Raw genomic sequence first — 22,212 nt, 5'->3', positions numbered from 1 at the left:
ATGTACTACCAATCACAGCCGCTAGGAGCTAGGCTAATACTTTCTCCCTGGCTACGCATGGCAGTCCGGCTGTGTTTTTTATTATGGGTCAAATGTTGAGAAAGAAAAATGTCAGAGCTTAGTAACAAAAATTGTAGTTCACTTTTTATGATGAGTATGACTTATTGTAAGCAAATTTGATATCGATATGATGTGTTTACTAGCCTATATCCTTCACATAGCCTTCTGGTTATCCAAATGGTTTCCCCTTTATGTGGATAATGCATGGTGCTGACAAAACTAGCTTGATATCACTTTAGTTTAATCATATCATGTGTAAACTTGTCCAGTTCCTCTTTAACTCTTCTGTTCTAAGGGGTGTGTTCTTCAAGAAACAACATCTCACTGTAGTTATTGGATAAATGTCTAAAGCACCCGTCTATGTAGATATTGTTGTTTATTTTTAACTGGACTACGAGAACAACTATTGAGTCAAACATCTTACAAATTTAAGCATTTGTAAGTATTATGCAGGATTTTGAAATTAGTTATTCAATGCTTCACTTTCAAATGTGGATTTTTTTTTTCAATTATCTACTGGTTAGCATCGATTAATTGGACCAATTGGATGAATTGTAAAAGTGTAACAGTCCAAAAATCTGGCCTCAAAATAAAATAACGGCTACACAATATGTCTTTGCTCTTTTCCCTTTAAATAACTTGCAGAATCTCCTTCCCTCCGTTTGCTCCAGAGCAGCTCTCGTTTGGCCAGAAGAAAACTGTAGCGGATCTCAATGGATTTACTATATGAGATCATACACCTATCGGGATAGCATCCACATTTACTACGGGTTCATAATGTTTCTGAAAGAACGTAAGTAGGGTGCTTTGCAACTCGTTAAATAATGATAAAAGGGAACGGTTCATTATAGATGGGCGTATGGGCAGTTCAAGTCGGCAATTGAACCTGGGGAGCGTATGATGCAGCAAATGAATTGCTACAATGTTGTTATTCACAGCGATTGGAACATTATTACTATGGGAATGATATTATAGGATTATAATTAATATATATATTTATAGTTTAGCGCAGCAGTGTGTCATTGATTAATTATGTAGACTGCCTGATTTAGTCACGATGATGGAGCTACAGTATCAGGCGCTCAAGTGCATCCTCGGTCAAGTTCCGACTCAGACAGATCCAGAGACTCAGCAAGAATATCTGGTTTTGTCATATTTGTCCTTGTCAAAATTCCATCACCTGTGCATGTCGTACAGTAGCTACTAGCGCATTTAAAATACCAAGGGCAGATGTGTCATCATGGGCCATGAGGCCGCCTGAAACTTGCAAAAGATGGAGTGCACTGCGGGGTGGTCACTCCTCTGTTGTGGGTTTTCAATTTAGGCTACCGTTGTAGGTACGGGCCACCATGTCACGAATGTCACAATTCATTTTCGAACTTCACTAGTTTTTGTTAAAAGGATAGGCTTACAAAAGTAGAACTGGATAATTCCTACATGCTGTCCGACAGAGGCACTATGATCAATGTATAAAGGTGTATTATAAACTGGGTGGTTCAAGCCCTGAATGCTGATTGGCTGATTGCCGTGGTATATCAGACCATATAACACAGGTATGACAAAACATTTATTTTTACTACTCTAATTACGTTGGTAAAGAGTTTATAATAGCAATAAGGCACCTCTGGTGTTTGTGATATATGGCTAATAGCCGTGGTATATTGGCCATATACCACACCCCCTCGGGCTTTATTGCTTAAATAACTAAGGAATAGCCTAGTGAGCCAAGACTTTACAAAATCCAACTAAACTTGAAATAGGCTACAGTGTTTCCATATTTAACAAAGTATAGGAAGATCGATAGGTTGAGTATATATCCTAAATAGAGTTTGATTTTTTTTCAGGTGGCTCAACTGTCCCCTGCTTTACCAACAGGCTACAGTGGCCATTGTTCCATTGCCTAGAAGCTGTCTTGCCTGTCCATTGTCCCATTGCCTAGAAGCTGTCTTGCCTGTCCATTGTCCCATTGCCTAGAAGCTGTCTTGCCTGTCCATTGCTTGTCTTTAGTTTATAGTAGCCTAAATGGTGTACACCTGTAGCCTTCATGTAGGTCTAACTGTAATATGATTAGTAACATGTCAGGTAGTCATCACTGAGATCAAGGTCACTCATGTAGCCCTAAACTTGTACTTGAACTGAGACAATTAATGTTGATGCAGTTATGCAAATACTGTACAGCTGTACATTCTTCACAGTTGAAGATATAGGGAAGGTTATCTGAAAGGAAATGGCTATTCAAAACGTCATGTATTTTTATGTCACTGAGGAGGGTCAGAATGTGGAAACAGTCAGCCATGGTGAGTAGAGGTCACGCATACAGCTGTGGGATCTTAATTTGATCACCCTGTTGAATGAGAACTTTCCTGTAAATGCAGGACATTTTAATCTTGTAGTGTATTTAATGTTAAAACAACTTCTGAAGATTGTAATTTCCACTTTCTCTTACAAAAAATGTTTCAACCCCTACAAAAATATCCATTAATTATAAAACACATAATAATTCACATTTTCTGTTGCTGCAGGATTATTTTCCTGCTGTAGCTAACTGTCTCAAATTAAGATCCTAAAACAGTATTTGATATGACAGACTATGAATTCAAATGGCCAGTTTGTAGTGAGTTTTGAAATGATCATATGCATCTCTAGGAAATCAAATGTGAAAAAGACAGCTGACAACTGCAGGCATCACATATAGAAATCAATGGCACAATTGAATCAAGTGACCCTTTCTATTCTTAGCAATGGATCACATTATTTTCCACTCTCTGAAAAATTCTGTTTGTAATGATATGGGTACAGAGCTTCCCGAAAATGACAGGGCCTTTAAAAACACAATCATCAATGTGTGTGTTCCTGATGGGGGGCATTATATTGCTGAGTCACCTCAATATTCTCTGTGCTTATGCTGATGCAGAGATATTCTGCTTCATATTTCAATTGGCTTGTGTCGATTCCTGACATTTTCTTCTGCAAATACAATGTTAGCAAATTAGCTCATTGTAATTCAACAGATTTATTGATAATCTATATTATACATTGATGTACTGTAAGTATGACAGAGCTGTATACAGGACTTGTCCTCTTGTGACAGTGACACTAGACCATTGACAACCTTATTGGTGAGTGGCATAATTTAGAGGGACAGATAGACTGTACATTTCTGTTTCCTGAGACATTAGTTGCCATACATTTCCAATTCCACCCACATATTGTAAACATGTTAGGCTGAGAGAGTAGCCAGAAGGGAATGTACTATATTTCTATGAGATACACAGGAAATATTATTTTACTGCTGCAAGGTGGATCTGCTAGGGAGTATTTATTTGTAATAATCACAATTACAACAATACTGAATGAACACTTATTTTAACTTAATATAATACATCAATAAATCAATAGTCTGACCTGCAAAAACAAAGTGTTGGAGAAGGTAAAAGTGGGCTTTCTGGTTGTGTCTAGGCTAGAGGTCGATTCCCAGGAGTTTTATAATTTTTTCAACACCATTTGTATTTCCTGGGCTCAAACCAGGAACACAACGACACAGCCACCATCGAAGCAGCGTTACCCATGCAGAGCAAGGGGAACAACTACTAGAAGGCTCAGAGCGAGTTACGTTTGAAACGCTATTAGCCCGCGCTAACTAGCTAGCCATTTGACTTCGGTTACACCAGCCTCATCTCGGGAGCTGATAGGCTTGAAGTCATAAACAGCGCAATGCTTGAGGCACAACGAAGAGCTGCTGGCAAAACGCACTAAAGTGCTGTTTGAATGAATGTTTACGAGCCTGCTTCTGCCTACCACCGCTCAGTCAGATCCTTAGATACTTGTATGCTTGTATGCTCAGTGAGATTATATGCAACTAGTAATATCATCAACCATGTGTAGTTAACTAGTGATTCTGATTGATTGTTTTTTATACTATAAGTTTAATGCTAGCTAACAACTTACCTTGGATCCCCCGGGCTGACAAGGTGAAAATCTGTTCTTCTGCCCCTGAACGAGGCAGTTAACCCACCGTTCCTAGGCCATCATTGAAAATAAGAATGTGTTCTTAACTGACTTGCCCAGTTAAATAAAGGTATATATATATATAATAATAATAAAAAATAATACAAATCGGCGCCCAAAAATACCGATTTCCGATTGTTATGAAAACTTGAAATCAGCCCTAATTAATCGGCCATTCCAATTAATCTGTCGATCTCTAGTCTAGGCCCTATACAGTTCATTCAGAAAGTATTTACACCCCTTGACTTTTTCCACATTTTGTTGTGTTACAGCCTGAATTTAAAATGTATTAAATTGAAATGTTGTATCACTGTCCAGTGGCCTACACACAATAATACCCCATAATGTCAAGGTGGAATTATGTTTTATTTTATGTATTCAACCCTTTTGTTATGGCAAGCCTAAATATGTTCAGGAGTAAAGATTTGCTTATCAAGTCACATAATAAATTGCATGGACTCTGTGTGCATGCAATAATAGTTTTAAACATGATTTTTGAATGACTACCTCATCTCTGTACCCTCTGTACAATTATCAGTAAGGACTCTCAGTCGAACAATTATTTTCAAACACAGATTAAACCCCAAAGACCAGGGAGGTTTTCCAACGCCTCGCAAAGAAGGGCACCTAAGGGCCTCCCGGGTGGCGCAGTGGTCTAAGGCACTGCATCGCAGTGCTAGCTGTGCCACCAGAGATTCTGGGTTCGAGCCGGGAGGCCCATGGGGCGGGGCACAATTGGCCTAGCCTAGCGTCGTCCGGGTTAGGGAGGGCTTGGCCGGCAGGGATTTCCTTGTCTCATCGGCTTCTGGGTTGGATGTGCATTGTGTCAAGAAGCAGTGCAGCTGGGCCTCCCGGGTGGCACAGTGGTTAAGGGCGCTGTACTGCAGCGCCAGCTGTGCCACCAGAGACCCTGGGTTCGCGCCCAGGCTCTGTCGTAACTGGCCGCGACTGGGAGGTCCGTGGGGCGACGCACAATTGGCCTAGCGTCGTCTGGGTTAGCGAGGGCTTGGCCCGGTGTTTCCTCCGACACATTTGTGCAGGAGGATGCGCGCTGTATTAAGAAGCAGTGTGGCTTGGTTGGGTTGTGTATCAGAGGACGCATGACTTTCAACCTTCGTCTTTCCCGAGCCCATACGGGAGTTGTAGCGATGAGACAAGATAGTAGCTACTAAAACAATTGGATACCATGAAAAAGGGGTAACATTTTTAAAAAGAGGCAGTTGGGTTGGGTTGTGTTTGTGTTGTGTTGTGTTGTGTTTCGGAGGCCTCTCCCGAGGACCTTTGCCTCTCCCGAACAGGGGTTGCAGAGATGAGACAATTGTTAGATGGGTAATAAAAAAAATGACATTGAGTTATTCATCCTATCAATACACAAAGGTAACTCAGTTGCCGGAGAGGAAGGAAACCACTCAGGGATTTTACCATGAGGCCAATGGTGACTTTAAAACAGTTACAGAGTTTAATGGGTGAAAACTGAGGATGGATCAACAACATTGTAGTTACTCCGCAATACTAACCTAAATGACAGAGTGAAAATATTCCAAAATATGCATCCTTTTTGCAAAAGGCAGAGAGTAAAACTGCAAACAAAATGGCTAATATATTTACTTTATGTCCTGAATACAAATGTTTGGGGCAAATTCAACACATCACTGAGTACCACTCTTCATATTTTCAAGCATGGTGGTGGTATCATGGTATGAGTATGCTTCTCATCGGCAAGGACAAGGGAGTTTTTAGGACAAAAAGAAATGGAATACAACTAAGCACAGGCATAATCCAACCGGAAAACCTGGTTCAGTCAGCTTTTCAACAGACACTGGGAGATACATTCACCTTTCAGCAGGACAATAACTTAAAACACAAGGCCAAATATACACTGGAGTTGCTTACCAAGACGACATTGAATGTTCCCAAGTGGTCTGGTTACAATTTTGACTTAAATCGGCTTGAAAATCTATGACAAGACTTGAATATGGCTATCTAGCAATGATCAACAAACAACTTGATAGAGCTTGAAGAATAAAAAAATAAAAAAAGGCAAATAGTGTACAATTCAGGTGTGAAAAGCTCTTAGAGACTTACCCCGAAAGACTCACAGCTGTAATCCCTTCCAAAGGTGAGTCTGACATGTATTGACTTAGGGGTGTGAATACTTATGCAAATGAGATATTTCTGTATTTAATTTGGAATACATTAGAAAAAATGTCTAATGTTAACATTGTTGTACAAAAATTGCGATATTTTGCCGACCAGGTTTTACAAACTATCAAGTACTATACAACAAAATATTAGTTGATGTGTGGTTGATGAAATCCTCACTTCTTGGCCTGTAGAATTTAGCACGGTGTGTGAGGGAGTGAGTGAGTGTGGGCCAAGATGCTCAGTAAAAAAACATCCAATGGTGTGTACCACCAGGCCCAGCTCTCTCTGCCTGCTGAGATAGATAAAGTTGTCTCTAGCCAGTGGTACGCACAGGAAGTTGAGAACAGGGATTATCTAGTCACAACATGATGACAGGAGACTCAGGTGGCCTTACAAGACAAACACACAGGCCCATCAATGCCGCTGAGTGGATCAAGAGTTGACATCTTCTGATAAGTGTGGGGGACCACCTTCATGGTTACGTTACTGACTACAGGACATATGTGTGTACCCATTGGCTATACAGGACTACACTACAGATAGAGGACGAGTGAAGACCCTTTTGAGGGATGACCGACCTGGAGGCATCGACAGTGGGGGAACCCCCTCCCCCGTATATGATCTTCCTCCTGGTCTTCTTCTTCTTCATCACTGGCCTCCTGGGCTTCCTGGTCTGCCACCTGCTGAAGAAGAAGGGCTACCGTTGCAGGACTGGGGAGGAGGAGGACGATGAGGAGTGTGAGCAGAAACTGGGACCAGACAAGAATGGTAGGTATCTACCAGGATCTGTCAGAGTGTGTTTACATATACTGTATATTGGCTTTTGATCTATCCATTGATGTCAAATAAAATAAAATCTTATTGGTCACATACACATATTTAGCAGATGTTATGGCAGGTGTAGCGAAATGCTTGTGTTCTTAACTCCGACAGTGCTGTAGTATATAACAATTCACAACAATACAAACATCTAAAAGTATAAGAATGGAATTAAGAAATATGTATATATATACAAAAAAATGTTGGAGTGGCAATGATTAAAATACAGTAGAATAGAATACAGTATCCAGAGGTGGGACCAAGTCATTGAGTTACAAGTCACAAGTAAGTCTCAAGTCTTAGCACTCAAGTCCGAGTCAAGTCTCAAGTCAAGACCAACAAGTCTCAAGTCCTAAACTTTGAGTTTCGAGTCCTAAACAAGTCATAATGTACTTTTCACCAAATGTAATACCATTTCATATTTTTAACAAAGAGTAATAGTTAGTATATTACATTTATGTAAATCATGAATGCTTTTAAAAATATATTTATTACTTTCAAAATAAACTTTATATTTCCATGGAAATACATAGGTAGCCATAAGAAAGACCCCCCTCCCCAATAGCGATCGACTATCGAGGGTCGTAGGCTTATGTAGGCTTATACACAATCTACCAACCTACACACGCACACACACACACACACAAACTGTGTGTGTGGTTACAGTAGGCTAACATATGTCAATGGCTTTAGGAACAGTAGTAACAACAGGCAGGATTTAGGCTACTAACTGCCTAGCCAGTTGTAGCTCAATCTTGGGTGCAATGATCACATTCCCACACTGACTGACTGTGTGGAGGCTCATTGAATTAACGTTACGTTAGCCAACATGCTACACTAGCAAAGTTATGAATGATATAGCTGTCGGCTATATTAGCTACGATTTCTTCTCCAGTCCTTGGGACCGGTGGTACTGTGTTATCCTCAAAACGGGAAAATAAGGTGTTTAGCTTGTCCGGGGGCAAGACGTCAGTGTCCGCGACATGGCTGGTTTTCCCTTTGTAACCTGTGATTATCTATTGACCCTCACCACATACGTCTCGTGTCTGAGTCGTTGATTTGCGACTCCACTTTATCTCTGTACTGACGTTTTCCCTGTTTGATTGCCTTACGGAGGGAATAACTACATTGTTTTATTTGACCATATTCCCAGTCACCTTGCCATGATTAAATGTGGTAGTTTGCATTTTCAGTTTTGCGGTGAATGCTGCTGTCTATCCACGGTTTCTGGTTTGAGTAGGTTTTAATAGTCACAGTGGGAACAACATCGGGGTCAGGGATATGGCTTGGAGAAGGCAAGTGTCCATGATTGATTTTTTAAGGCAGATACAAGGGGTATGCGTGACGTTTTTCGGACATGTCTGTCTTTATCCAAAGGCCCTTGGTCATTTACCAAGCAGGAAACTGTACTCTTTATGTTAGAGGATGTTATTTCAGCTTGAATTCAATTCAGTCCAATGTAACCACTGAACACTCACGAAGAAGTCATATTTCCCATATTGAATTAGTGTTTATTTAATGAGAACTTGAAAACCATGGGCCTCAGTGGAAGTAAACAACTTTAAAGGAAGTAGAATCTCTTGGAAGCATACAAACAAACAGAAATATGCTCCTTTCATTGAAGTAAGGGAAAACGGTCCAGGTCAATAACTTTGAGAATTTTCTTTAATAATCTTGAATGATGATGAAGCATGCTTGGGGGCAAGCTGCTTCGTCAGATAAGCTTTCATATATTACAGATGATGAAGAAGAGGAAAATCAAGACACCGTTGAACAAATCCTGAAGTGCATCATTGAAAATGAAGGCAATAACTTAATAGATACTACATTTTGTCAATCCCTTTGGCACTTAAATACTGCAATTTAAATTGTGCTTAGCAAAAGTGTGTAATGTTTGTGTTCTACCTTCTAGCTAACATGGAAGCCTTCAAGGATATGCTAGGAAAACAGGATATATGTCAACATCAGGATCCTAGGTACGTATTGCTAAGATCAATTTTTATTTTACTTAGTTATAATGTATTTTTGTGTAAGTAGATTTACATTCACCTTGTCTTACTCCAGCGTGTTATCACCTTTGGTGAAAGTATTTTAGTGCAGAGCTAAGGTTACTTCGTAACAGCACCAACTCCTCTCAAGTAATATACTCCTACTTTATTTCTCTCTGGAACAAACCAGTATTTCTGTGGTACATAATGCATATGGTTTAAATGCAGGTCTCCTGTACTGTACTACAGGGTTTCCACCTGCTTTAGGCTGTTGTGTTTTCAGAGAGGCCACAACAGTGGGTGTAGCCTACATTTCTATGTGCCTTTGGCAGTCAGGCAGAGTCTGGAGAAAGTCAGTGTATTGTGTGGCTTGTATTTATGCTGGGACTAGCGGGTAGCTATGGAGTGGGGTGCCCAGCCCCTCTGTTCCTGCGCGATGCAGGGTGTCCTTGGGCTATCTGTCCCATGGGGTCACCTGGCTTAATGTTGTCTTGGTCTCAGCAGCTCTGTTATGGGATCTAGGCCTGTAACCACAAAGTGTCTCAGAGTAGGAGTGCTGATCTAGGATCTGTCCATACAATCTGATTTATTTTTAACTTAAACTCTTACTCTGAGACTCTTTGTGGATACAGGACCTGATCTTTACTGCCTTGTTGTGAGGCAACAAGACAAATAGTCTCCGTACATAGTATGCTATTACTGCACTCAACCAACGTGCTTCTCCTTACATCCATATCAAGCATTCTAGGTAGAGATGATAGAGGGCATTCTAGGTAGAGATGATCGAGGGTATTCTAGAGAAACAGACCCAGTGGTGTGCTGTGATAATATAACTGTGATGTGCTACTAGTATATTGGAGAGATTTATGCTTGTTAATTAGATCCATGTTCTTACTTGGCACCTCTAGTTTGAGGGTTTTAGTGTTCCTGTCTGTTTACCAAGATAGTGCTCTCAGACTGACAGCAGCCTACAGGGCCGTGGCGTTCGTTGGTATTCTTCCCACACTCTCCTCTCTCAGCCAGCTACAGCAGCAGTACAGCTACAGTACTCCCCAGAGATGCTGCAGTCCTGATGGGATGGAGGTCACAGACAGAGGCGGCCAGAGAGGGGAACAGAGGGACTGATGGATCACACTAGAGACTCTTATTTCACAGGCAGACTACAACAAATATGCTACTATAAACCAGATGCTTAGAAATGGCGTTTAGATGCTTAGAAAGATGTTTTTGGATGTTTTTGCTTAGTCATGGTCTAGAGTGTTTCCCAGACACGCTCCTCGGGACCCCAAGGGGTGCATGTTTTTGTTTTTGCCCTAGCACTACACAGTTGATTCAAATAATCAACTAAACATTGAGCTTTGATTAATTGAATCAGCTGTGTAGCGCTAGGACAAAAACCTAGGACCCCTTGCGGTCTCCAGGACCGATTTTGGAAAAGGAATGGAAAATAAACATGCCTGACTGAATGAGTATTTCATTGTCTTTCCAAAAGATTACTGCGCAAAGAGAGCCTGGGGGGTATTCCACCTCATCACCACACAGTGCACTCTGGCGCCCAGCTCGACCATAAGTCTTGCACACTCTGTGTGCAAGGGCGGTCCAAGAAGGCCCGCCGCCTGAGCCGTGTGCCTCGGACCAATAAGCCCAGAACGCCAGGAGAGAGGAGAGAGTCCACTGTGTTCGCTGTGGGAAGGTGAGTCACACTGAACGGGTGTTTGACAACACAATACATTCATCTTTATTTATTCAATTCGTTTTTGCCTGGTAACCCATTAAGAACACATTTGTAGTCTCTCTAGTCACACTACTGTGTGTTTTCTAATGGGATTTAGGATTCAGAGAATTCAGAGGCCTTTGTGTTTGTGTTTAAGTACTTTACATGTGTACGGTTATGCTATCTAGGATTCTCATTGTGATGATGTACAGTACTATCTGATATCCATATACCTACAGGTTCCGAGTCACCCACATGGACAAGAAGGATCAGGGGTCTGGCGACCAGTTGGACCAATCGGAGGCCCTGGATAGTGAGAAGGGGGATGAGGAGGACCCCCAGAGGAAGGAGGGGTACAACCTGCAGAGCATGTTCAAAGACGTCAAAACAGAGACCACAAACGGTGTGGTGGCCACCGCGGCCAAGCGGAAGAAGAGTCTAGTTCTGTTCTCGCTGCGCAGAGGCAGTGATCCAGTGGGGGTCAAAGTGTCACTGAGCCAGCCTGTGGTGGAAGAGGAACCCCTCTTCAATGATCCGTTGAAGACTGCTCCAGTGCAGACCTCCAGCCCTGTGAAGGCCCTGTCGTCCCAGCCCAGCATGGGCTCTGCTGCACCTGACGACACTGAGATGGCCCCTGTTAAGATGTCCCCCACTAGGGTCACTTTTATAGTGTCCCCCACAGAGGCTCCCGAACCGGTCTCTCCCAACACGAGTCCAGCAGGAGTTTCCCCCTAACGCCCCCGGTACAAGAATCCCCCATCACCACCCCAGTACAAGTCACCCCCATGACCCCTGAAATATTCCCCCTTACCCCAGGCTCCCCTACTAACCTTGCCCCTAGCCCCTTAAATGTCTCCCCTGCCACTTCCCCTGTACAAGCCCACCCTACCCCTGTACAAGCCTCCCATACCCCTACCCCTGTACAAGCCTCCGCTACCCCTGTACAAGCCTCCCTACCCCTGTACAAGCCTCCCTACCCCGGTACAAGCCTCCCCTACCCCTACCCCTGTACAAGCCTCCCCTACCTCTACCCCTGTACAAGCCTCCCCTACCCCTACCCCTGTACAAGCCTCCCATACCCCTACCCCTGTACAAGCCTCCCCTACCCCTGTACAAGCCTCCCTACCACTGCCCCCTTAAATCTCTCCCCTGCCCTGTCCTCCAGAATGGTGTCCCCCTCCCCTAACTCATTAAATCTCTCCCCTTCCCTGTCCTCTAGAAAAGTGTCCTCCAATACTACTCCTTTAAATCTCTCCCCCACCCCTACCCCCATGCAAGTCTCCCCTGCCCTGTCCTCCAGAAAAGTGTCCTCCAATACTACTCCTTTAAATCTCCCCCACCCCTACCCCCATGCAAGTCTCCCCTGCCCTGTCCTCCAGAAAAGTGTCCTCCGATACTACTCCTTTAAATCTCTCCCCCACCCCTACCCCCATGCAAGTCTCCCCTGCCCTGTCCTCCAGAAAAGTGTCCTCCGATACTACTCCTTTAAATCTCTCCCCCACCCCTACCCCCATGCAAGTCTCCCCTGCCCTGTCCTCCAGAAAAGTGTCCTCCAATACTACTCCTTTAAATCTCTCCCCCACCCCTACCCCCATGCAAGTATCCCCTGCCCTGTCCTCCAGAAAAGTGTCCTCCAATACTACTCCTTTAAATCTCTCCCCCACCCCTACCCCCATGCAAGTATCCCCTGCCCTGTCCTCCAGAAAAGTCTCCCCTACCCCCTTAATGGTGTCCCCTATAGCTCCTCATAGCATTCTAAGTAATACTACTACTTTAGTCAAGGTGGAACAAACCTCACCCTCCTCCTCTCTGTTCACGACCTCAGCCACAGCCACCATGAAAGGGCCAGAACACAAGGCCGACAGCCTTGCTAGGTTTAAGGCCGACAAAGTCTCTCCCACTGTGGCCACTGTGAAAATCTCCCCCACCGTGGACCACATGAAAGTCTCCGCCACCATGACTCCAACAAAAGTCTGCCCCTCCAGTGGAAGCCCTCTAGAGAACAAGCCTGACAGTCAGAGGGAAGTCTCTGTGGTGTGTATGGCTGATGTGGTGAAGGGGGAGAAGGTGGACCCTGCTGTGGCCCAGAGCCCCCCAGAGGAGGAGAAGGAGGACGAGGTGGAGATGGAGGACATAAAGAACTGTCGGGTCAGCCAGGAGGAGGAGGGCGTGTCTCTGAAGGAGAAGAGGAGATCAGTACACAGTCAGCACAAGTGGTGAGAGAGAGAGAGAGAGAGAGAGAGAGAGAGAGACTGTCCACGCCCCACTGTGACAAGGACAAATGGATATATAGCAATACTACGGAGGAAAACCAACCAGGCCATGTCAAAACTCAACTGAGTACACCATGCCAGGCTGGCTGAGACTGTCTGGCACCAACTATGAAGTGACATGGCTTCAAAACGACAAGGCTGTGATTCATCCAGATGGATTGATCTTAAACACTTGCATAATGTGACTAACAGCACAGCTATAATACTACTCCTTTTATAACCAGACAGTGCAAGCCCAGGCCTCACAGACTACACCAACAACCATCAACTATACCCCCAACAACAATCAACTATACCCCCAACAACAATCAACTATACCCCCAACAACAATCAACTATACCCCAACAACCATCAACTATACCCCAACAACCATCAACTATACCCCCAACAACAATCAACTATACCCCCAACAACAATCAACTATACCCCAACAACAATCAACTATACCCCCAACAACAATCAACTACACCCCCAACAACCATCAACTATACCCCCAACAACCATCAACTATACAACAATCAACTATACCCCCAACAACAATCAACTATACCCCCAACAACAATCAACTATACCCCAACAACAATCAACTATACCCCCAACAACAATCAACTATACCCCCAACAACAATCAACTATACCCCCAACAACAATCAACTATACCCCCAACAACAATCAACTATACCCCCAACAACAATCAACTATACCCCAACAACAATCAACTATACCCCCAACAACCATCAACCCCCAACAACAATCAACTATACCCCCAACAACAATCAACTATACCCCCAACAACAATCAACTATACCCCCAACAACAATCAACTAACAACAATCAACTATACTCCCAACAGCAATCAACTATACCCCCAACAACAATCAACTATACCCCCAACAACAATCAACTATACCCCCAACAACAATCAACTATACTCCAAACAGCAATCAACTATACCCCCAACAACAATCAACTATACCCCCAACAACCATCAGCTATACCCCCAACAACCATCAACTATACCCCCAACAACCATCAACTATACCACCGTGTAAGTCGACCAAGAGAAAACAATGGGTAATATCGGTGTAGCCTAGCTACTTGTCAGTCTGTTCTGTAACTCTACTTCATACTATGGAATTAGAGGCAGAAACGGCCTCTGAGTAGGTTAACTCCAGGTTTAGTCACCACTGGCTGTTTCTCTACCTATACAACCACATGCTTCCCATGTCATCTTGCAAATCAGTGGACCCATTTTGGTCCGCTAAAATGTTACCAGGGGCTCGATTCAATCTATTTCGGCGAAGTTCAGGTAATTTCCGATTGAGTCGACAAATGCAGCCTTTACATTTAATTTGCGTTATAGCACTGAACTTCAGCAATACGGATTCAATTGAACCTAGTCCCAAGTGTCATTTAGGACATATTATCATCAAGGGTATTGATACAGCCCAAAATAATTCAGCTATCTGAGCTTCTAGATTCTAGCATGTGGATTCACTGTCTGTGTAGACTAATAGACTGAGAGACCAAAAGTCCATCTTAGATCACTTTGAAACATCTATTCTTCCATTGACTCAGCTGTGTCCAATCTTATTAAGTTCAAATGTGTACAGTGGGACAGAAGTCTCCCTGCCCTGAGAAATGTTGTGCTGGGTATGGTACAGTGGGACAGAAGTCTCCCTGCCCTGAGAAATGTTGTGCTGGGTATGGTACAGTGGGACAGAAGTCTCCCTGCCCTGAGAAATGTTGTGCTGGGTATGGTAGAGTGACATGATACAGAGGGTAGTTATGTCACTTTTCATATTCTCAGAGAAAACTAAAAAAACTAAAGCTAGTCCTTAACCAACCGTAACAAATACTCCAAAATGTTTCAGTCTGAATCGTGCTTTTAGCTAATGACTTTAGAATGTATGTTTAAGGTACTGGAATATGTTATGTTGTTTACTTGGAAGCATACAGTAGCAGTGTACACGCTTAAGTCTTATTCATTTAGAAACCATAGGCCAGCACTGCTGTTGATAAATATACATCATTAGGATGGTATTTTATCTGTAGTGGTAATTTGTTTTGTGTCAGGGCGGCTTCAATATTCCCACTGGACTACATAATAATGTGTAGTCCTGGATAGAAACATATACTTCCAGGGTTGTATTTACTAGGAACCAAACAGAAGCAATTTGGTTGAAACAGGGAGGGACCTACCTGATTTGTCCAATAAGAAATGCTTGTTTTTGTTTTCTGTTGCAAAACATTTGCTATGTTGTATCATAATGAATAGGACCCTGATCCATAGTAGTGAACAGTGTTTCTCTCAAAGACATACAACATACGCCTCACCTTTTCTCACTCGTTGACTCCAATTCCTTATTGCTGCACTTCATCATTTTAACAAAGAACCAATGGGATTTCAGTGTGATATGATGTTCAATGTCAACAGGGCATTAAGGCTGTGTTAATTTTTTTGCACAACAGATATTTCCTTATTAGCCAGAGAATACGGTTTTAGCCATACGATGACAATATTCCTGAGTTAAATTTGAATTATGGAAATTGTGAAACTCTTGATACCAGATTATTTAATCTAGTTTTGCTTGAAACTGATCTGTTTTCATTTACTACAGATGCATAGCACTTTGAAAATGCTTTTTTATTTTTATTTAACTAGGCAGTTAATTAAGAACAACTTATTATTTACAATGACGGCCTACTCCGGCCAAACCCTGACGACACTGGGCCAGTTGTGCACCGCCCTATGGGACTCCCAATCACGGCTGGGTGTGATGTAGTCTGGATTCAAACCAGGTACTGCAGTGACATCTCTTGTACTGTGATGCAGTGTCTTAGACCACTGCGCCACTCGGGAGCCCCAACCTTGTAGAGATAGTATCAATATTGAAAATATTATAATACGCAATAAAGAACAACTAACAAAATGGCGTTTATATGCATTAGACATGTTTACTTTAATATACATCATAGATGTGAAATGGTCAAGAAATCAAAAGCTTACTACTGTATATATCTGACTGTATGTCACAGTCATAAATGTTTCACCAGCGAACAGTACTGTAACTCCATATGTGAATGGTACTATACCTGGTTATAGCTCTGCTAAGCACAGAATATGACTGATTTCAATGAAGATTTCATGTTTTCAAATTAACTGGCAAACAAAAGCACACCAAAGTCGTATTTTTGTGGAATCGAAGGAATCGTTACATACAGGAATCGAAGGAATCGTCACATACAGGAATCGAAGGAATCGTCACATACAGGAATCGTTTCCTGTATGTGTTACCAGGATGTGGTCTCCTCTGCTGGTCATGGCTGCTACATGCATTATCAGTTCACAGTAATGATCTAACTCCTTAGTCTTACACTGTGTCCATTGAGTGTAAAATATATTTAAATGTGTTTGTAATGGCCTTAGAATCATATATTGCATGTGTCTTCATTGACCGAAGCTGGAAATAACTCATGAGGAAAACATATATATATTATATGCATACTATTAATCAACAACCTGATGATTTGAGTCATCTCAAATGTGAAAATGCAGCTGTACAATGAACAATTCTTAAGGAATCAAACTAAGTATATATTAAAGCTATGCATTTGACCTTTGTTGTGCGTATGACTAATTGTTGAGGTGGTACTGTTAGAGCATTTCGTTCTGATACTTCAACCATCCTGTAATTCTGAGGTAAGATATTAACAAGCACAAACACACCAGGAAGATTGTTTAATACATCTCAGTGTCCATGTTTGATTCTGGTTCTCATGGAAATAGAACATGACATGTAGAATATGGTTTACTACTGTATAATTAATACAGTGCATTATATGTGGTTTACTACTGTATAATTAATACAGTACATTATATATGATTTACTACTGTATAATTAATACAGTATATTATCATGCAAGCAAAAAAAAGCATCAGGCACAAGCTTATTTGGACTGCAATAGTGAACATTTATTTCTACAGGATCTCAAATAACCCTGTATCTTATCATACGCAAATTATAAACATCACTTCCTACATGATAGTTTAATACTTCTGAAAACTGGTGAATGATGTCCCCGAAGCTCAGAGACAGATGAATCCATGTTTTTTGACATATTATCACATAAACAATACAAGAATAATACCTTTCAAAAATAGTGTAGCCTGTCAGGAAGAGACAAAGCTCACCTGGTAGCTACATACTGTACAAGTCCCGGTGAGTGTGTGTTTCATCCTTTCGGTGAAGGCACAAGACTCTCCTGTGGTGTCCACTCTGTCTCTTCTGAACACTCCCCCACACATGCTTCCTCAGGGCATGGGGGAGTGTCTCTGAGTCGGGGGAAGAGGGGGAGCCCTTGTCTGGGACAACAAAACAATGAATAAACAGACAAACAGATGAAACGCTTCAAAAGAGACTGAATGTAGTTATACAAAACATTCTAACTACAGTAATAGTGTATTTTGAGCTTTAGAGAGGGCATTCAGCAGATCAACTGAAAAGATTTAAGAGCATGTTCACGCTTACGGAGCATAATATCATGACTGAAAAACTGAGCCGCCTCGCTTTATGCACCAAAATTCAATCAAGATGATAGGACACCACAAAAAAGGATATAAGAAAATGAGGAAGCGGCACAAACCCTGCCCAGCTCTACCCAGCCGTACCCAGCCCATCTCTACCCAGCCATACCCAGCCCATCTCTACCCAGCTCTACCCAGCCCATCTCTACCCAGCTCTACCCAGCCCATCTCTACCCAGCTCATCTCTACCCATCTCTACCCAGCCCATCTCTACCCAGCCCTACCCAGCCCATCTCTACCCATCTCTACCCAGCCCATCTCTACCCATCTCTACCCAGCCCATCTCTACCCATCTCTACCCAGCCCATCTCTACCCATCTCTACCCAGCCCTACCCAGTCCTACTCAACACTACCAAGTCCCACCCTGCCCTAATCAACACTACCCAGTCCCACCCAGCCCTACTCAACACTACCCAGTCCTACTCAACACTACCCAGTCCTACTCAGCCCTACTCAACACTACCCAGTCCTACCCAGCCCAACCTTACCCAGCCCTATCAAATCCTACTCAGCACTACCAATTGCTACACAGCCCTACCCAAACCTACCAGGTCTTACCCAGTTCTACCCATCCCTCCCCATCCCTCCCCTACCCACCCCTAACCAACCCTACCCAGCCCTATCCTGTCCTACCATTTCCTACACAGCCCTACCCAGCCCAAGCCAAACCTTCCCAGTCTTACCCAGTACTACCCATCCCTCCCCACCCCTACCCAGCCCAGCCCCTACCTACCCATCCCTACCCACCCTACCCAGCCCAGACCTACCCAGCCCCTCCCTAACCATCCCTACCCAGCCCTGCCCTACCCAGCCCCTTCCTACCCAGTCCATCCCTACCCTGCCCTGCCCAGCCCCTCCCTACCCACCTACCCAGCCCCTTCCTACCCAGCCCTGCCCTACCCAGTCCATCCCTACCCTGCCCTGCCCAGCCCCTCCCTACCCACTCTACCCAGCCCTGCCCTACCCAGTCCATCCCTACCCAGCCCAAGCCCAGCCCCTCCCTACCCACTCTACCCAGCCCTGCCCTACCCAGTCCATCCCTACCCTGCCCTGCCCAGCCCCTCCCTACCCAGCCCAGCCCTGCCCTACCCAGTCCATCCCTACCCTGCCCTGCCCAGCCCCTCCCTACCCACTCTACCCAGCCCTGCCCTACCCAGTCCATCCCTACCCTGCCCTGCCCAGCCCTCCCTACCCACCCTACCCAGTCCTACCCAGCCCCTTCCTACCCAGCCCTGCCCTACCCAGTCCATCCCTACCCTGCCCTGCCCAGCCCCTCCCTACCCACTCTACCCAGCCCTGCCCTACCCAGTCCATCCCTACCCTGCCCTGCCCAGCCCCTCCCTACCCACTCTACCCAGCCCTGCCCTACCCAGTCCATCCCTACCCTGCCCTGCCCAGCCCCTCCCTACCCTGCCCTGCCCAGCCCCTCCCTACCCACTCTACCCAGCCCTGCCCTACCCAGTCCATCCCTACCCTGCCCTGCCCAGCCCCTCCCTACCCACCCTACCCAGTCCTACCCAGCCCCTTCCTACCCAGCCCTGCCCTACCCAGTCCATCCCTACCCTGCCCTGCCCAGCCCCTCCCTACCCACTCTACCCAGCCCTGCCCTACCCAGCCCTAGTCTAGTCTACATACCGGTCGTATTCTTCCGGCTGAGAGGTCAGGTGAGCTGTGTGTGCTGCCTGCACTCTCTGAGAGGATGTGAGAGAAAACAAGACCAGATACACAGTGTTCAGAGAAAAGAAAAGGAACAAAACAGTGCGTGTACTGTACATTGTTAATGAAGACTACTGTGTTTCTAACAGTGCGTGTACTGTACATTGTTAATGAAGACTACTGTGTTTCTAACAGTGCGTGTACTGTACATTGTTAATGAAGACTACTGTGTTTCTAACAGTGCGTGTACTGTACATTGTTAATGAAGACTACTGTGTTTCTAACAGTGCGTGTACTGTACATTGTTAATGAAGACTACTGTGTTTCTAACAGTGCGTGTACTGTACATTGTTAATGAAGACTACTGTGTTTCTAACAGTGCGTGTACTGTACATTGTTAATGAAGACTACTGTGTTTCTAACAGTGCGTGTACTGTACATTGTTAATGAAGACTACTGTGTTTCTAACAGTGCGTGTACTGTACATTGTTAATGAAGACTACTGTGTTTCTAACAGTGCGTGTACTGTACATTGTTAATGAAGACTACTGTGTTTCTAACAGTGCGTGTACTGTACATTGTTAATGAAGACTACTGTGTTTCTAACAGTGCGTGTACTGTACATTGGTTTTCTATGATGACTGAGAGTTAATCCCCACCTGCCCTGCTGTCTGACAGGCTCTGTGATTTCAGTGAGAAAGAAGCCTGCAACCTGTCCTCCGGGTCCTTAGGGGGCGTACTGTTCACAGACCAGGACCCAGGGCCAGATGAGAAGCAGAGGAGACTGCAGGGGGTTCCAGAAATAGGGATGGGTGGAGAGAATGGAGGAAGAGTGGGGGTGGGAAGGCTCTGCAGAATTAAATGTAGAAACAATGAGAATTCAGATCATGAAAATAAGAGTAATCCCCTTGAAAATGCAGAGTTTTTTTAACAGACTCCAAATTCTATCTGCAGAGTTGAATCTATCACTTGACTAGTCTTATGGAATGTGTTGTACAGTATTATACCACAAGGTGGCACACTTCACAAATAGACCTCATCCATACTGTATGTTCAAAGCTTTCTTTCTCATCACTCCATGTATGTTTTGAGTCCAGGTACATTTGACAACAGTGTCATTCAGAGGGTAAACCAGATCTCTCACCTCCTCTTCCTCCTCTTTCTCCCCGTCCCCCAGCAGCTCCACCACCAGAGAAGGAAAGACCCCCAAGCGTCCGTCCAGCTCTCCCTCCCAGAAGCCGTCGTCCACCTCCCCCTGGCGGCAGCGCAGCAGCCTAATGACCGCCCCTTCTGGGAAGGACAGCTCCTCTGGACCCTGGCCTTGGTACTCAAACAGAGCCCGTGCCAGACCTACACCACAGAACAGACCAGACCAGAACCAAACACACAGACATCAGACTGGTACTCAAACAGAGCCAGTGCCAGACATTCGTCACAGAACAGACTCAGACAAGTCAGTAATACATGGGTAAACATTGTCTACATTAATAATGATTAACAAGATGGCGACAGCATTACTAATGATTAACAAGATGGTGACACAGTTATATCAATGACGGCTTGAACCTGGAATTTGGCCACTTGTCCAAATGGTATGAATCATGTCACAAACATTCAGAGGTGGGAGAGAAGCTTTCTGGTTAGTGATGATTCTTAAGACAGAAGAGCCCCTACTAACCCCCAGAGTGAGGGGAGCGGCCCTGCTGCCTCTTGGAATGTTCTGATGAGGAGCTGGAACTGTTGAAGGACCAGTCCAGCTGGGGACAAGGGAAGCCCTGTGCCAGGCAGACAGAGGAGCCCTCTCCTGGTGACCACAGGAACTGCAGGTACCTCTCAGGGACGTAGCCAACCTGGCCTGCTGCATTACGGGCCTGGAGAGGAGCACACAGTCAGTGAGTGTCAATAACATGGCTTTAGGGATAGTATATTCAGGGACAGTTGGACTTCATAGATGTGTTAAGAAGATAGTATTATAGCCATTCAATTATGGCGTCTCGTTGGGTCAATTATGGAGTCTCGTTGGGTCAATTATGGAGTCTCGTTGGGTCAATTATGGAGTCTCGTTGGGTCAATTGCAACCAACAGACTTAACGCGCAGCTGCAGGTTGGTGCTGGATTTCTTAAAATGCTACTAACGGGAGATTACGTGCACCGGCGTGTTAAAACAAACTGCTTGCAACCAAAAAGCCACAAGAATAAACCAAATCAAATCAAATTTTATTTGTCACATACACATGGTTAGCAGATGTTAATGCGAGTGTAGCGAAATGCTTGTGCTTCTAGTTCCGACAATGCAGTAATAACGAACAAGTAATCTAACTAACAATTCCAAAAAACTACTGTCTTATACACAGTGTAAGGGGATAAAGAATATGTACATAAGGATATATGAATGAGTGATGGTACAGAGCAGCATAGGCAAGATACAGTAGATGATATCGAGTACAGTATATACATATGAGATGAGTATGTAAACCAAGTGGCATAGTTAAAGTGGCTAGTGATACATGTATTACATAAGGATGCAGTCGATGATATAGAGTACAGATCAGTTGATCTCCCGTTGTACTGTGTCAAATTAGTTAGATACCGCACAGCTGGGTCTAGCTTCACTACTCCAGGCCCCAATTAAATAAATATCGACTATCAGGAACATTGAAAATAGCAAGGCTGGTAATGAATCAATATTTATTGTAAGAATATGCACTAGACAATACACATTATTGTTGTCTATCAACAATGACAAGCCACCGGGGTCTGACAATCTGGATGGACAATTACTGAGGATAATAGCAGACAATATTGCCACTCCTATTTGCCACATCTTCAATTTAAGCCTACTAGAAAGTGTGTGCCCTCAGGACTGGAGGGAAACTAAAGTCATTCCACTACCCAATAATAGTAAAGACCCCTTTACTGGCTCAAATAGCTGACCAATCAGCCTGTTACCAACCCTTAGTA

At 44.0% G+C, this 22,212-nt stretch overlaps 2 protein-coding genes across 2 annotated transcripts in view; one reads left to right on the top strand and one right to left on the bottom strand.

Moving 5' to 3' along the window:
* Positions 1-716: 716 nt before the first annotated feature.
* On the top strand, positions 717-11,736 carry rell2 (RELT like 2). Its single transcript, XM_024430616.2, has 6 exons — positions 717-853; positions 6,740-6,981; positions 8,772-8,837; positions 8,945-9,008; positions 10,513-10,713; positions 10,974-11,736. The coding sequence occupies exons 2-6, from the start codon at positions 6,783-6,785 to the stop codon at positions 11,467-11,469; spliced, it is 1,026 nt and encodes a 341-aa protein (XP_024286384.2). The 5' UTR covers positions 717-853; positions 6,740-6,782; the 3' UTR covers positions 11,470-11,736.
* Positions 11,737-16,733: 4,997 nt separating this feature from the next.
* The window catches only part of LOC112256038 (F-BAR and double SH3 domains protein 1), a 29,907-nt gene continuing 24,428 nt past the window's right edge, over positions 16,734-22,212 (bottom strand). Inside the window, exons 15-19 of the mRNA XM_024428979.2 lie at positions 20,930-21,122; positions 20,396-20,601; positions 19,911-20,100; positions 19,231-19,286; positions 16,734-17,372 (exon numbers count right to left, since the gene is read on the bottom strand). Coding sequence (XP_024284747.2) covers positions 17,322-17,372; positions 19,231-19,286; positions 19,911-20,100; positions 20,396-20,601; positions 20,930-21,122 — 696 coding nt within the window. The 3' untranslated portion in view covers positions 16,734-17,321. The remainder of the gene's footprint in view (positions 17,373-19,230; positions 19,287-19,910; positions 20,101-20,395; positions 20,602-20,929; positions 21,123-22,212) is intronic.

The sequence above is a fragment of the Oncorhynchus tshawytscha genome, linkage group LG08 (assembly GCF_018296145.1).
Source record: "Oncorhynchus tshawytscha isolate Ot180627B linkage group LG08, Otsh_v2.0, whole genome shotgun sequence".
NCBI lineage: Eukaryota > Metazoa > Chordata > Actinopteri > Salmoniformes > Salmonidae > Oncorhynchus > Oncorhynchus tshawytscha.
Note: the sequence above shows the minus strand (reverse complement) of the source record. Positions and strands in the feature narration are given on the sequence as shown.